At 48.4% G+C, this 15,575-nt stretch overlaps 1 protein-coding gene and 1 long non-coding RNA gene across 5 annotated transcripts; one reads left to right on the top strand and one right to left on the bottom strand.

Annotated features, from left to right (window-relative positions):
* The first annotated feature begins 420 nt into the window (after positions 1–420).
* LOC117507376 lies at positions 421–9,515 on the top strand. 4 transcript variants are annotated; one of them, XM_034167227.1, is made up of 4 exons: positions 421–538; positions 728–831; positions 2,541–3,606; positions 8,948–9,514. In XM_034167227.1, the coding sequence occupies exons 3-4, from the start codon at positions 2,627–2,629 to the stop codon at positions 9,312–9,314; spliced, it is 1,347 nt and encodes a 448-aa protein (XP_034023118.1). In that variant the 5' UTR covers positions 421–538; positions 728–831; positions 2,541–2,626; the 3' UTR covers positions 9,315–9,514. The 4 variants fall into 4 exon arrangements, with proteins under 4 accessions (XP_034023118.1, XP_034023115.1, XP_034023117.1 ...); XM_034167224.1 differs by having other exon boundaries at positions 442–643; XM_034167226.1 differs by having other exon boundaries at positions 442–747; positions 8,948–9,515.
* LOC117507377 lies at positions 5,505–8,790 on the bottom strand. Its single transcript, XR_004559698.1, has 3 exons — positions 8,773–8,790; positions 6,535–6,540; positions 5,505–5,645 (listed from the first exon to the last, which is right to left on the bottom strand). It is a non-coding gene; the product is annotated as an uncharacterized LOC117507377 (long non-coding RNA).
* Positions 9,516–15,575: the final 6,060 nt, after the last annotated feature.

Here is a 15,575-nt window from a genome sequence, read left to right as displayed (position 1 = left end):
CCTCTTGCTCGGTGACTGCTGGGACAGGCTCCAGTCCCCCTGTGACCCTTAATCGGAGTAAGTGGGTAAAGAAAATGGATGGATGTTCCATTGAACCATCAAAGGTAGTTCAAAAAAGAACTACTTTGCACAGTATGACCCCTTTAAAGCTGTACAAAGCGTTCATTTTGTGCAACATCTGGGTGATTCAAGATGAACCAGTTAATCTTACTTGGCGGTGAGAAATCCTGCTGAGAAGCAGCGAGACAAACTTCTCCTGTCTGATCTGTGATCAGATTCCACTCTTCTTCAAAGCATTTTCTCACAAAGAATTTAGTTTCTGTTTCATGTCCAGGTTGGTCTTTTCTTTCTCACCCGACTACTCCAGGCGAAATGCCAAAGCCATCAGGCAGTCACACGCCTACCATCAGCTGAGGAGCTGCACAGCAGTCTCATTTCTAATTATACACATCCAACGAGAGGGAGCATGAAGAGAGGAAGAGGAGGGTGAGTACAAATGGAAGAGAAGCTGGGAGTGCTACTCGGTACCATCCATGAGGTGAACCGATTCAGATGAGAGTGATTCATAGAGAAAAAAGACAGAAATCAGTCTGAAAAAGGTTAAGAGGATTGGCTGAGCACAGTGGGAGTGCAAAATGTAAAAGTGAGTAGGAGGGAAAAGAGAAGAGGAAGATAGTGCGTGTGATCTTCTGTAGAGCTTCTGTGGATGCTCCTGTTCACTCTGCAGCCTGGAAGGACAACAGACAGGTGAGCAGATCTGTGACATCCTGCATGAACGTGCAGTTTGATGGTATCTGGATGGACAGAGAGATGGATGCATAGAAGAAAAATGTAAGTCTACACATGAAATTTCCTTTGGCAAATGTTGGGAAACCAAAATTCACAGTGAGGAATTACTCACTGCAGTCATTCAACCAAATGCATTTTTTTTGCTTTAACTGCATGCATGAGGAATGTTTAACTTACAAATACTCTTAATACAGGTATAAAATACAAAAGTCAGTGAGGGCAAAGACAATTACAGGAAGAAGCAAATGAGAGCACATACTTATAAAAAGATTGAGGTTTGATCGAAATTATTTAATAGGCAAAGGTGCACTCACAGCTCTGTGCACATTGTAATATTGTAGAACATCTATTCTTGCACTGTTGTAAATATAATGAAGAAAGGGTACTTTTCAAAAACAGAGTGAGGGCGGCTGGATGTGGATGGGATTTTGAAGGGATCCTACAGTAGGTACACTTGGAGAACAGAGCTATAGCATTCTTCAAAACCACTTGATTCATCAGTAGAATATAGCCTGTCTGTGTGTTCCTCAAGCTTGGGTCTTCTACCAGAGACCTGGAAGTCCGAGGGTTCTTTGTGCAGCATCTTAGGTGTTCCTAGGACTGCCATCATCATGGCAATCCTTCAGGAGCAAGGAAGATGGTCAGTTGGACAATTCCCAGAGAGGACAGTGGACCTAGGGATGACTGAACAGGCCCAGTCTTGATGCGCACTCTTTCTGATAGATGCTGCATGTGGTTGCTGCGGGAGGCTTCTGCCATTCAGGATCTTGCCCTCTCTCCTTCCTCTTCTCCTCTGTATTTTTTGCCCACATTTTTTTGAAGACTTTCATTCCCCCGTGAATCTTTATTTGCCAGCTGGCTCTGTCCCTTGCTTGTTCTTCCCAGGTCTTCCAGTCAATGGAGCAGCTCTTGAGGTTGTGCTTCAGGAGGTCCTTGTAGTGGTTCTTCTGCCTTCATCTGGACTGTTTTCTTTCACTTAGCTGAAAGTAGAAGATCTGCTTGGGAAGACAGCTGTCATCCATCCCAGCAACATGACCCACCCGCTGAAGCTGGTTCTTGATGCAGAGGCTACTTCTCAGGTGGCAATGGTGGAATCATTCAAGGATCTTCAGGTGGCGGCAGTAGGTTGTCCAGTTGTCAGATCCATACAGCAGGGTTGACATGACGCCGGCTTTTTGTCTTGTGTCAAAGGTCTCTGTTGTTGAAAACACAAGTGCAAAGCTGGCTAAAGGCCGTTCCTATCTGGTCAGATCTCATCATTGATGTCAGCATGTAATTGCACATCCAGGTATGGAAAGTGGGTCACGTTCTGCAGCACCTGTCCTTGCACTCTCACACCAGGTTTTTTTTAATTCAAAAAATTTTACTGTTAAAAATATACATTCAACTTCAGAAATGTTTTGCATTTACACTGTTAGCTTCTGCATTGCCTTGTACTCACTATGAGCATTCTTTCCAACCACACTGTTGCACTTGGTTGCCATAGTACTTTTTACAAGGGAGTTGGTAGATGTCAGTCAATCTAACCCCCATCAATATTGCAATTGCTGGTTTGAAAGCTTCAATTTGGAGTTGATGCTGAAGTCATTGTTGAGATGTCAAAATGGTATTAACTGCCTACGAGTTTACAAGGTGACAGACGAAAGACAGGAAGAAAAGTGTTCTGTCGTTTATCAAGCAACTTGTCCAGAGTGATTGACAGAGAAACAGACAGACTGAATTGCGTTTTTTTTTTTTTTCTTTCTTTCAAGATCAGAGAGATCCGTGAGATCTGTGCTCCACATTCACACCGCCTCTTCAGTTTCTGCAGTGGGGTTTGCAGTACCAGAGTGAGCCAATGAGCATTTCACCAACCCCGGCTCTAGTACCGGTCAGGGACAACCTCCCACTCAAGAAGAGGGACCCAAGGCTCAGCTCCACGCAGCCGCAGTGTGATACTGCAACATTCAAGGTGCCGTACCCATACAAGAGCCACAGTGGATTTCGGACAAAACAAACGGGTCCCTTTCGGCCCATACCTAAACGGCTTCTTCCACTGCACCATTCCTGGACACAGATGCACAAGTCCACCAGATCTAAACCTCACTACCTCTCTGCATTCAGTGTCTGCCCAGAGTGGACGGATTTCAACCCACTGAACACTGACTGTTACTTTTCCCACCACTATCAGCATCACAGCCACTTTTCTGGCACCAACGAGCTCCAGATGAGGCTCTCGCACCACCTGTACAGGTTCAGCCCTGTCTCTTTATTCACTGAGGGTTTCAGTGGGGTGGGGAGGGGGTATTGCTCAGGCACACTCAAGGCATCGAGGGACAAGAGCTTAAACACAGAGAGGCGGAGCAATGGACAGAGCAAAAGCCTGCATATAGAGAGAAATGACATTAAAATGGAGCATTTTGCCAGACTTGATAAATCAGACTCTGTAGCATCCCTCTGTCAACCTGATTTACTGCATACATCAACTGTCAAACCACCTTTCTCTGTCAGAGGTTCAGATGGTGATACCACAAACAAGGCTGACAGCTCCACAAAGGATGTCCCAGCAGGACTGCGTGTGCACCTCTCTTCTGAGCATCCCTCCTCCTCAAACAGCCAGTTCCCGTGGCTGATTCCTCACTTTGTAGCGGGCTCGCTGATCGAGCTCAGGGACGGGCGGCTCAGAAGGGTGGAGCACCTGCAGACGGAGGACTTCCTGCTTGGCTCCTTGGCCTATCCAAACCTCCGCCTGAGCTGCTGCACAGTGCAGAGCATCAGTCCTTCATCCTCTTCCTCATCGATCTCACGCCTCCTCATCCTGCTTCACAACCAGCAGTCAGAGGTAAAACACAAGAGAGCGAGAGAGAAGATAATCTCGCTGTTACTCATCATTCACAGCAGACATCTCATAAGTAGCTGTTGTTATTATTCTTAAATTTTGCACTGAGACCACGAAAAACCAAAGATTCAATATACAATATGAAAGTGGTTCCATTCTGTTATAAATGCATATTATTCCTTGAGATTGAAGTAACCGGAAAACTTTGAACATGATGTCTTGATGCCTTCAAATCAGCCTGAAATCATTAAAAAGGCTCAAATTACGCAAAAGCAGTGCAGAGTGCAATGCAAGTATTGCAAGTGTATAACTGTGTATACACTAACATGCTCTCTTTTGACACAATGTGGAGTACCGCAAACCTCTCAACACCACAAATACAAACTCAACTTATTTGTTTGTTTTTGCAGTTTCAAACAGAATAACTGCACCCACAGAGATTTCATTCCAACCACACACACACACACACACACACACACACACACACACATATTCTGGTACAGTTTTGCACCATGTGTGCACAAACGCTATGTTTTGCACCCACTCCACTCACAAAAACACAGTGGCATAATTAGAGAGATACAACTTCCACCTCGAACAAATAATACAAATCAGATCAAGACACTTTCCAATGCATGCTGGGAACTGGCACATTGTCAGATCAAGTAGCAGTGAGTCTTTGAGGCAACACTCTTGTTGAATATGTTTTTGATGGTGTCTAGTTGACAGGTCTTATTTGTGGTTACCTGAAGCAGAGACAGCAGAGTATCCCCCCCCCCCCCCACTGGTGTCACTGTCTGTGGACAAGATAACTCAAAAATGACTGGACAGATTTCCTTCAGACTGGTGATTAGATTTTGGAGTAGTTTGCTCAAAGATCAAGGAAATTTGGTCCAAAAAGCACCTTTTTTGTATATCTCAATAACCAAGAAGATTAGATAGATGATCTGAATGACTTTAGTATGATGGCAGAATGATGGTTTAGTGTTTACACAGTAAATTTTGCAGAGTAAAATATACTCTGCCAGGCCTATATTTGGTCCCAGTCCAAAAAGAGTTAAATATACTCTATCACAGTATAAAATCACCTCTATCATACTGTGGTGTGAATGACTCTTACTGGAGTTGAAAAACTTGATTTAACAAGATGGTAGAGCTGATTTCACTCTATAATAGAGTATATTTAACTCTATTTGGACTGAGACCAAATGTTATCCTGGCAGAGTATACAGTATTTTACTCTGCAAAATTTACTGTGTTCTGTTGCCTCACAGCAAGAAGGTTGTGGAATCACTTCCCAACAGGGTCCTTTCTGTGTGGAGTTTGCATGTTATAGCAGTGTGAATGAGTTTGTCATGTGGCTCTGTGACAAACTTGCATCCTGTCCACGGGGTCACAGGGGGCTGGAGCCTATACCAGCAGTCATAGGGCATTAGGCGGGGTATAACCTGGACAGGAAGCCAGTCTGTCACAGCCTTTAGAAAACATGATGAATTTAAACAGATTAACTAGAAAGCGATTTTGAAACCAAATTCTAAAATTTTACATTTTATAATAATAATAATAATAATAATAATAATAATAATAATAATAATAATAATAATGGGTGAAGCTTAATAAATAATAAAATAAAATAAACTTCTGCCAAATCGACATGCAAATCCACATCAGCTCTGCTTTGGTGACCACAAGCAAAAAGGGAGAAGCCAAACTAATTCATTCATTCATTTTCTATCTAGACCCACTTACAGATGGGGGGTGGCACTAGAGCCTATTATGGCAGTCAAAGGGAAAAAAAATGGGGTAGACCCTGGACAAGATGACAGTCTACCACAGGGCCACTATACAAAGAAAAACACATCCACACCTACGATCCCTTTAGGATCACCACTTCACCTAATCTGCATGTCTTTGGATGTGGGAGAAAGCCGGAGCACCCGGAGGGAACCCACGTAAGCATGGGGAGAACATGCAAACTCCACACAGAAAGGGCCAGACGGGAAATGATCCCACAACCTCTTGCCGTGAGGCGACAGTGCTAGTGTTTGCAAGCCACTGTGCTACAACCACATTTTTGGGGGGGGGGGGGGGGGGGGGGGGTGTTGAAGGGATGCATTCAAATACTGCATTAAGGAAATGACAACAACAGGTGATGGTCTATATGCTAAACCAGTGGGTTGAGACCATAGCATTATCAGTTTAAATCCCCATCAGACTGAAAAATCACAAAAGATAGTGACTTCCTAGACTGCTCCCTTTGCGCAGCTGAACATGTTTGAGAGCGTGCATCATCAAAAAGTGCTTTAAATGTCTGCTTCACATGGAAAAGGGCTCTCAATATATAATATATATACAACCCCTGGCAAAAAATATGGAATCACCGGCCTCAGAGGATGTTCATTCAGTTGTTTAATTTTGTAGAAAAAAAGCAGATCACAGACATGACACAAAACTAAAGTCATTTCAAATGGCAACTTTCTGGCTTTAAGAAACACTATAAGAAATCAAGAAAAAAATATTGTGGCAGTCAGTAACGGTTACTTTTTTAGACCAAGCAGAGGAAAAAAATATGGAATCACTCAATTCTGAGGAAAAAATTATGTTTAGCTTTACGTTTAGCTTTTCTGTATGTAAATCCCATTTCCTTTAGGCGGTTTCTTACAGTTCGGTCACAGACGTTGACTCCAGTTTCCTCCCATTCGTTCCTCATTTGTTTTATTGTGCATTTTCGATTTTTGAGACATATTGCTTGAAGTTTTCTGTCTTGACGCTTTGATGTCTTCCTTGGTCTACCAGTATGTTTGCCTTTAACAACCTTCCTGTTATATGGCTGGGGGGGCCTGGCTGCCGGTTTGTTTGTCTTTTGGTTTCCTCCCAGGTGGCTTGCGTTTGGGACTGAGTGGCTGTGTTGCTGAGGCTGTCAGGACCTCACCCTGATCACCTGCGACTCGTCAGGACTCACAGCTGTGGTGCATCTGGATGGATTGGAACATGTTGGCATTTAAGACTGGAGTGCACAGTGTGTATTTGCCAGAGACTCGACCTTGTGACCAGACGGGTGAGATCGTCGTCTCGGGAGCCATCTCATCAACAGCGGATGCTGAGAACGTCCAGGTTTGATGCACAGTCTGTGAAAGAGGAGGGGGTGAGGTCTCACGCTCGTCAGCACACTTCCTGAGGTACGTTAGATTTTGTGACTAACAGTTATACAGTCAGTAAATGTGGTGTCCCTCACACCTTATTGTATTGAGCTGTTTGTTAGTCATGTATCAGCTTCCACTGCAGTGGAGTTTTGTGAACTGGATGTTCCATGCCTGCAGGTTGGGAAGCTGATCAGTAATCAAGCCAGGAAGTGTTTGCTGTTTGTACACCTTTTAAGTGTTCTGTGTGTAGAGTGTGGACTCACATAATGGTTCCTTCTTTCACAGACTCGGTTGTTGCGGCCACCTGGGGGGTGTCGGCGGGGTCCTTGGGTCCGAAACAGCTTCTGGCTCCGGACCGTTAGCGCTGCTGGGAGCGCACCACGCCAGGCCGCACCTTTTTGTTATATTATCACTGTTATGTATTAAATTCAGTTAGCCTTTGAACCGTGCTCTGCTTATTTCATACTGGGTCCTTCAAACGCTGGTCGGTTCTCCGAGCTGCGTCCGACACATAACACTTCCCATGTTGTTTGTATTTGGTCCAGAGTTTAGACACAGCTGACTGTGAACAACCAACATCTTTTGCAACACTGCATGATGATTTACTCTCTTTTAAGAGTTTGATAATCCTCTCCTTTGTTTCAATTGACATCCCTCGTGTTGGAGCCATGATTCATGTCAGTCCACTTGGTGCAACAGCTCTCCAAGGTGTGTTCACTCCTTTTTAGATGCAGACTAATGAGCAGATCTGATATGATGCAGGTGTTAGTTTTGGGGAAGATAAATTTACAGGGTGATTCCATAATTTTTTCCTCAGAATTGAGTGATTCCATATTTTTTTCCTCTGCTTGGTCTAAAAAAGTAACCGTTACTGACTGCCACAATCTTTTTTTCTTGATTTCTTATAGTGTTTCTTAAAGCCAGAAAGTTGCCATTTGAAATGACTTTAGTTTTGTGTCATGTCTGTGATCTGCTTTTTTTCTACAAAATTAAACAACTGAATGAACATCCTCTGAGGCCGGTGATTACATAATTTTTGCCGGGGGTTGTATATATAGAAAGAGAGAGTGAGACTCCATACTTTGTAATCTGACTTTTTTTAATATTTCCAAGTACATTTTTAAAATAATCAAGTATGTTTATATAATTTAAAACTTTATTACAGAATTGAAAATCAAAGATGTATTGATTGACTGATTTATTAGTAAGTCAGCAGTCAGCCTGCTCGATGTAAACCTGATGCTGTCAGATCTCAGAAGCTAAGCAGAGTGGGTTCTGGTACATATGTGCATGAAGAACCTTTTAGGATGACCAGTGGCTGTTTGTTTCTTCATGTAAATCTAGAGTTGTATCTAGAAGGGCATCTGGTGTAAAATTTGTGCCAAATCCCAAATGGTTCTGTACTGGATCTGCTGTGGCGACTCTGAACACGTGGGAGTAGCTGACAGACAACAGCATTTTTTTAATAATGTCTCATGGCCCAGCTACAGTACCCATGGGCTCCTGCTGACTTAGTACCTTCCTGAATAGGAGCATCATCAGAGGGTACAACGTCTGCAGGTTGTTGTTGCTGTTGTTTTGTTTGTTTTCTCCAAAGAATGACCTCTGAAGAAGAATACATTGATTAATATAACTCTGAGAGTAGACGTCATTTGCAAATCATTTGCAACAAATCATCCATCCATCCACCCATCTTCTACCGCTTAGTCCAATTAAGGGTCGCGGGGAGCTGGAGCCTATCCCAGCAGTCATAGAGCGCGAGGCGGGGTACACCCAGGACAGGATGCTAGTCTGTCACAGGGCCACAAATAGACAAACAAACACAGACACACCCACACACACACCTACGGACAATATTAAAGATTCCAATCCACCTAACCCGCATGTCTTTGGATGTGGGAGGAAACCGGAGCACCCGGAGGAAACCCACGCAAACACGGGGAGAATATGCAAACTCCACACAGAAAGGCCACGGGAATTGAACCCACAACCTTCTCGCTGTGAGGCAACAGTGCTAACCACTAAGCCACTGTGCTGCCCTGCAACAAATCATTTGCAACAAAATACTGCAGACGACTTATTGACCCTTCAGTTGCAGTTGCTGTTTGACACCCACACTGTAAGTTCCCAAACTGTAGCAATACCACCCCCTAGTGGACAACTGTGTACAGTGTATTTCTCCATCTGTTGTCTTCCTGCAGGAGTCGGTGGATGTGTATGTGGAGTATCCGTTCTTTGTGCGTGATCAGGGTTGGTCCTCCTGCAGTCCACAGAGGACGGCCCGTCTGTGTGGCCTGCAGTGCCGCCAGCTCAGTGTGGGGGACGTCTGCCTGGCTCTTACACCTCTAACTGACCAATGGCCATCAACAGCAAAAGACTCACCTGTGCAGCCAGAGGGATGGCATTTGCCTCTGCAGCAACAACATCCCCAAGTTTCCATAGGCACCCAGCTTTCCTCACATCCTGAAAGGCCTGCAGGAGGTTATAAGGAGGCAGAGTCAGTGCGGAGGAGACACCACTCTGCTCCTGCCCTAAAAGGTTCTGGTGCTTCTCTCATGTTGTGAGCAGCATCCCTGTTTTATAAGCATGGTCCAACTCAGACACTTTGAACATTTGCCATGTTTCTTCTTCTAAATTGTCATTTTTAATTAAAAAAATGCATTTATTATTATTATTGTTATTATCATCATCATTCCTGTCAATGCAGAAATGATACTCTGTTCACCCCTGATCTCAGAAGTTAAGCAGAGTAGGTCTGGATCATTATTTGGCTGGAAGACCAGTTAAGAACATCAAGAGCTGTAAACATCTTTCTCTAGCTATAACTAGAAGTGTCTCAGTCAGAAAATCTCTCTCTCTCTATATATATATATGTATATGTAAATCTGTATAAATATATATAGATATAGATATATAAACACACACATATACTCGTATACGAGGTCTGTCCATAAAGTAACGGACCTTTTTATTTTTTTCAAAAACTATATGGATTTGAATCACGTGTGATTGCATCAGCCAAGCTTGAACCTTCGTGCGCATGCGTGAGTTTTTCAACGCCTGTCGGTTGCGTCATTCGCCTGTGGGCAGGCGTTGAGTGAGCACTGGTCCACCCCTCCCGTCGGATTTCTTTTGTCTGAGAACTTGCTGACAGACTGCCGCTTTGCTCCATGAAATTTTTTTCAGAAACTGTTACAGACAGGCCGTTGGAAACTATTCGATAGATTCAGTTGGCTATCGGTGAAGATTCTGTCGGCGTCACACGGATTAAGGAGTGTTAAAACCTTTTTAAAGATGGCCCACGGCGGCAGGGGCACGCGGCGCGCCGAGCGGCCATTCGACAGGCTGGATCGACCAGATCATTTCTAAACTGAATGTTGTGTTGATCCGGGACATCATGTGACTACCACAGAAATGGCAGGAGAGCTGGACATAGCACTTTTGCGGCACATTCCACTGTTACAGGAGATTTTGTAATGAAAGACGTGGGGAGGATTTCGCGCGTCGGCACGAAGCAGCTCAGGACGCGCAGCAAAAAAACCCCACCTCCGTGTTGGAAACCATTCAGAAGATTCAGACAGCTTTCGATGGCTTTCAGTCGAGTGAGTATCCGAGAAACTGTGTAACAGCTGGACATGCCCCAACATGTCCTGTGAGGCTTCCAACATGGAGGTGTTTTTTTGCTGTGCGTCCTGAGCTGCTTCGTGCCGACGCGCGAAATCCTCCGCACGTCTTTCATTACAAAATCTCCTGTAACAGTGGAATGTGCCGCAAAAGTGCTATGTCCAGCTCTCCTGCCATTTCTGTGGTAGTCACATGATGTCCCGGATCAACACAGCATTCAGTTTAAAAATTATCTGGTCAATCCAGTCTGCCGATGGCTGCTCGGCGCACCGCGCGCCCTCTGCCGCCGTGGGCCATCTTTAAAAAGGTTTTAACAGTCCATAATCCACGTGACGCCGACAGAATCTTCATCGATATCCAACTGAATCTATCAAATGGTTTCCAACTGCCTGTCTCTAACAGTTTCTGAAAAAAATTTCATGGAGCAAAGCGGCAGTCTCTCAGCCATTTCCCAGACAAAAGAAATCCGACGCGAGGGGTGGACCAATGCTCACTCAAAGCCTGCCCACAGGCGAATGACGCAACCAACATGTTGTGAAAGTGTAGGAACACGGACCCACAACAGGGGGCGCAAATGAACGGACAATGGAGGTAGCCAAATAACAACGCTTTACTGTTGTGACAAAAAGCACAACAAACACAACAGATTACAACAATAGACAAGAAGTCAATTCACACAATGTGTCACGTGGGCAGGCTCGAAGATAAGAGACATCTGTCCAAAGCAGAACCGGAACCACACGATTTCCTCCGCCACCGAACCCCGGGAATACTGGAGCCGCCAAGTCCCGAACTCCTAGGTGGCCACTGCCTCCGCGTGTCGGATCTGGTACTGCTGGCGAGGAACAAAAACAGTTAAAGGTGGGTGCGTGTGCACCCAGCAACCCGTATGGCGGGAAAACCACCTCCTCCTCTCGTCGGAAGAATGTCTGCTACTTCACGCACAAAAGTAACAAAGTGTTAATGTTGACAAAGACAACACAGTCGGCTGAGAACAGTACCTTCAAGGTAGAGCGATATCTCGGCAAAGAGGTGGAGATGTCGTCCTGCTGATATACCACTGCTGATCAGATGATTGGTGACAGCTGTCATAGGCGATAAGTGACAGCTGTCACCCCGGCTGCTCCTGTGAGGCGGCAGCGCCCTCTGGTGCCTGGAGCCCGCACTCCAGACAGGGCGCCCTCTGGTGGTGATGGGCCAGCAGTACCTTCTCTTCAGCGGCCCACACAACAGGACCCCCCCCTCAACGGGCGCCTCCTGGCGCCCGACCAGGCTTGTCCGGGTGGCGGCGGTAGAAATCGGCCAGGAGGGCCGGGTCCAGGATGAAGCTCCTCTTCACCCAGGAGCGTTCTTCGGGTCCGTACCCCTCCCAGTCCACCAAATACTGGAAGCCCCGGCCCATCCTACGGACATCCAAGAGCCGGCGCACAGTCCAAGCCGGCTCGCCATCGATGATCCGGGCAGGAGGCGGCGCCGGACCCGGAGCACAGAGGGGTGAGGTGTGATGCGGCTTTATCTGGGACACATGGAAAACAGGATGGATCCGCAGTGAGGCCGGAAGCTGAAGCCTCACTGCGGCTGGACTGACGACCTTAAGGATCCTGAAGGGACCGATGTAACGGGCCTGTAGTTTGGGGGAGTCCACTTTCAGGGGAATGTCCTTGGTGGACAACCACACCTCCTGCCCTGGCCAATACGCAGGGGCCGGGGTCCGCCGACGGTCTGCATGGGCTTTTGCCCTCGTCCGGGCCTTTAGCAAAGCAGAACGGGCGGTGCGCCACACCCGACGGCACTTCCGCAGATGGGCCTGGACCGAGGGCACACCGACCTCTCCCTCAACCACCGGAAACAACGGGGGCTGATAACCCAGACACACCTCAAAAGGGGAGAGGCCGGTGGCTGAAGACACCTGGCTGTTATGGGCATACTCAATCCAGGCCAAATGGGTACTCCAGGCCGCCGGGTGCGCGGCTGTCATGCAGCGCAGGGCCTGTTCCACCTCCTGATTGACCCGTTCTGCTTGCCCATTGGTCTGAGGATGATACCCGGACGAGAGACTCACCGTGGCCCCCAGTTCCCGGCAGAAGCTCCTCCAGACTTGCGAGGAGAACTGGGGACTGCGGTCGGAGACGATGTCTGTTGGAATCCCATGCAGCCGGACGACGTGGTGGACCAGGAGGTCCGCTGTCTCCTGGGCAGTCGGGAGCTTCGGGAGGGCCACGAAGTGGGCCGCCTTGGAGAATCGTCCACTATCGTGAGGATGGTGGTGTTGCCCTGGGATGGCGGGAGGCCCGTGACAAAATCCAGGCCGATGTGGGACCAGGGGCGATGAGGCACAGGCAGCGGCTGGAGCAGTCCTGATGCCCTGCGGTGGTCAGCCTTGCCCCTGGCGCAGGTGGTGCAGGCCTGGATATAATCCCGGACGTCGGCCTCCAGGGACGCCCACCAGAAGCGCTGCTGGACAACTGCCACGGTCCTACCCACCTACCCACCCCAGGATGACAGGAGAACTTGGAGCCGTGACAGAAGTCCAGGACTGCAGCCCTGGCCTCTGGTGGGACGTAAAGTTTGTTCTTCGGCCCAGTTCCGGGATCCGGGCTCCATGCCAGGGCCTCCCGGACGGTTTTCTCTACGTCCCAGGTGAGGGTGGCCACAGCGGACTCCGGGATGATAGGTTCCGGTGGATCCGACAACTCCGTTTTGACTTCGTCTTCATGCACCCAGGACAAGGCATCCGATCTCTGGTTTTTGGTCCCGGGGCGGTAGGTGATCCGGAAGTCAAAACGGCCGAAGAACAGTGACCAGCGGGCTTGCCTGGGGTTCAGCCGCTTGGCGGTCCTGATATACTCCAGGTTCCGGTGGTCAGTGAAAACTGTGAATGGCACGGACGTTCCCTCCAACAGATGTCTCCATTCTTCAAGAGCCTCTTTCACCGCAAGGAGTTCTCGATTGCCGACGTCATAGTTCCGTTCAGCCGGGGTCAACATGCGTGAAAAGTAGGCACACGGGTGAAGTACCTTATCGGTCTCTCCGCTCTGGGACAGCACGGCTCCTATCCCTGAGTCAGAGGCGTCCACTTCAACCATGAACTGGCGGCTAGGGTCGGGCTGCACCAAAACTGGCGCAGTAGAGAACCGTCGTTTCAACTCCTTGAACGCGGCTTCACACCGATCCGACCAGGTGAAGGGGACTTTTGGAGAGGTCAGGGCTGTCAGGGGGCTAACTACCTGACTGTAGCCCTTAATGAACCTCCTATAGAAATTAGCGAAGCCGAGGAACTGTTGCAGCTTCCTACGGCTTGTTGGTTGGGGCCAATCTCTCACCGCCGCAACCTTGGCCGGATCAGGGGTGACGGAGTTAGAGGAGATGATAAACCCCAGGAAGGACAAAGACGTGCGGTGAAACTCGCACTTCTCGCCCTTCACAAACAGTCGGTTCTCTAACAACCGCTGCAGGACCTGACGTACATGCTGGACATGGGTCTCAGAATCTGGAGAAAAGATGAGAATATCGTCCAGATATACGAAGACGAATCGGTGCAGGAAGTCCCGCAAGACGTCGTTAACCAAGGCTTGGAACGTCGCGGGGGCGTTGGTGAGGCCGAACGGCATGACCAGGTACTCAAAGTGACCTAATGGGGTGTTAAATGCCGTCTTCCATTCGTCTCCCTTCCGGATCCGAACCAGGTGATACGCATTTCTAAGATCCAGCTTAGTAAAGATTTTGGCTCCATGCAGGGGGGTGAACACGGAATCTAACAATGGCAACGGGTATCGGTTGCGAACCGTAATCTCATTCAGCCCCCTGTAATCAATACATGGACGAAGTCCGCCATCTTTCTTGCCCACAAAAAAGAAACCTGCCCCCATCGGGGAGGTGGAGTTCCGGATCAGCCCGGCAGCCAATGAGTCCCGGATGTAGGTCTCCATTGATTCGCGCTCAGGTCGTGAGAGGTTGTACAGCCTGCTGGACGGGAACTCAGCGCCTGGAACCAAATCAATGGCACAATCGTACGGACGGTGCGGGGGAAGGGTGAGTGCCAGATCCTTACTGAAGACGTCAGCAAGATCGTGGTACTCAACCGGCACTGCCGTCAGATTGGGAGGGACTTTGACCTCCTCCTTAGCCTGTGAACCGGGAGGAACCGAGGATCCTAAACACCCCCGATGGCAGGTTTCGCTCCACTGAACCACCACCCCAGACGGCCAATCAATCCGGGGATTGTGCTTCAACATCCATGGGATGCCCTAAATCACACAGGAGGTAGAAGGAGTTACAAAAAACTCAATCTCCTCCCGGTGGTTTCCAGACACCACCAGAGTTACTGGTTGTGTCTTGTGTGTGAGTAAAGGGAGGAGGGTGCCATCTAGTGCCCGCACCTGCAACGGCGAAGGAAGCGCCACCAGAGGGAGCCCTACCTCCCTTGCCCATCTGCTGTCTAGCAGATTCCCTTCTGACCCCGTGTCCACCAGTGCTCGGGCTTGAAGGGTTAAATCCCCGCTCAGGATTGTGACTGGGAGTCGTGTGGCAATTTGTGTGTGTCTCACTTGAATGTTTTGACCCCCCCTTAGCCCAGTCTCTAAGGGCGAGTGTTGTCGTTTTGGCCGTTTGGGGCAGTTTCTCTGTGTGTGCTCAGTTGAGCTGCAGAGAAAACACTCTCCACGGATCAGCCTCCCCATTTTGGCCCTGTGCGTTTCCCTAACAACATCAGCAGGGGGAGCTGTTGCCCCACAAAGCGCTGCGGCTGTGGAGCTTTTCGAACCCGGAAGGGAGAGGGGCGGCGCGTATCCGGTCACGTCCTTCGCCTCGCTCCCAACGGCGTTCCTCCAACCGATTGTCCAACCGTATAACGAGATCGATAAGCCCATCTAAATCCCGCGGTTCCTCCTTAGCTACCAGCTGCTCCTTCAGAACCAACGACAGTCCGTTTATGAAGGCGGCACGGAGCGCAACGTTATTCCAGCCGGACCTCGCAGCCGCGAAGCGGAAGTTGACTGCATAAGCAGCTGCGCTCTCGCTTCCCTGTCTCATTGACAGCAGCACGGTTGAAGCGGTCTCTCCTCTGTTAGGGTGATCAAACACTGTTCTGAACTCCCCCACAAACCCAGTGTATGCTGATAACAACCGTGAGTTCTGTTCCCAGAGCGCCGTAGCCCAGGCGCGTGCTTTACCCCGAAGCAGAGCAATCACATAAGCTATCC

The sequence above is a fragment of the Thalassophryne amazonica genome, chromosome 3 (genome assembly GCF_902500255.1).
Source record: "Thalassophryne amazonica chromosome 3, fThaAma1.1, whole genome shotgun sequence".
Classification (NCBI taxonomy): domain Eukaryota; kingdom Metazoa; phylum Chordata; class Actinopteri; order Batrachoidiformes; family Batrachoididae; genus Thalassophryne; species Thalassophryne amazonica.
This window is presented reverse-complemented; position numbering and strand designations above follow the sequence as displayed.

Bases quoted from the DNA above. Each gene is read 5' to 3' on its own strand.
- LOC117507376 (XM_034167226.1), top strand. From the start codon at position 2,627: ATGAGCATTTCACCAACCCCGGCTCTAGTACCGGTCAGGGACAACCTC. The intron at 3,607-8,947 runs AGAGGTAAAACA...TGTTGTCTTCCT, and splicing joins CTGCTTCACAACCAGCAGTC to GCAGGAGTCGGTGGATGTGT.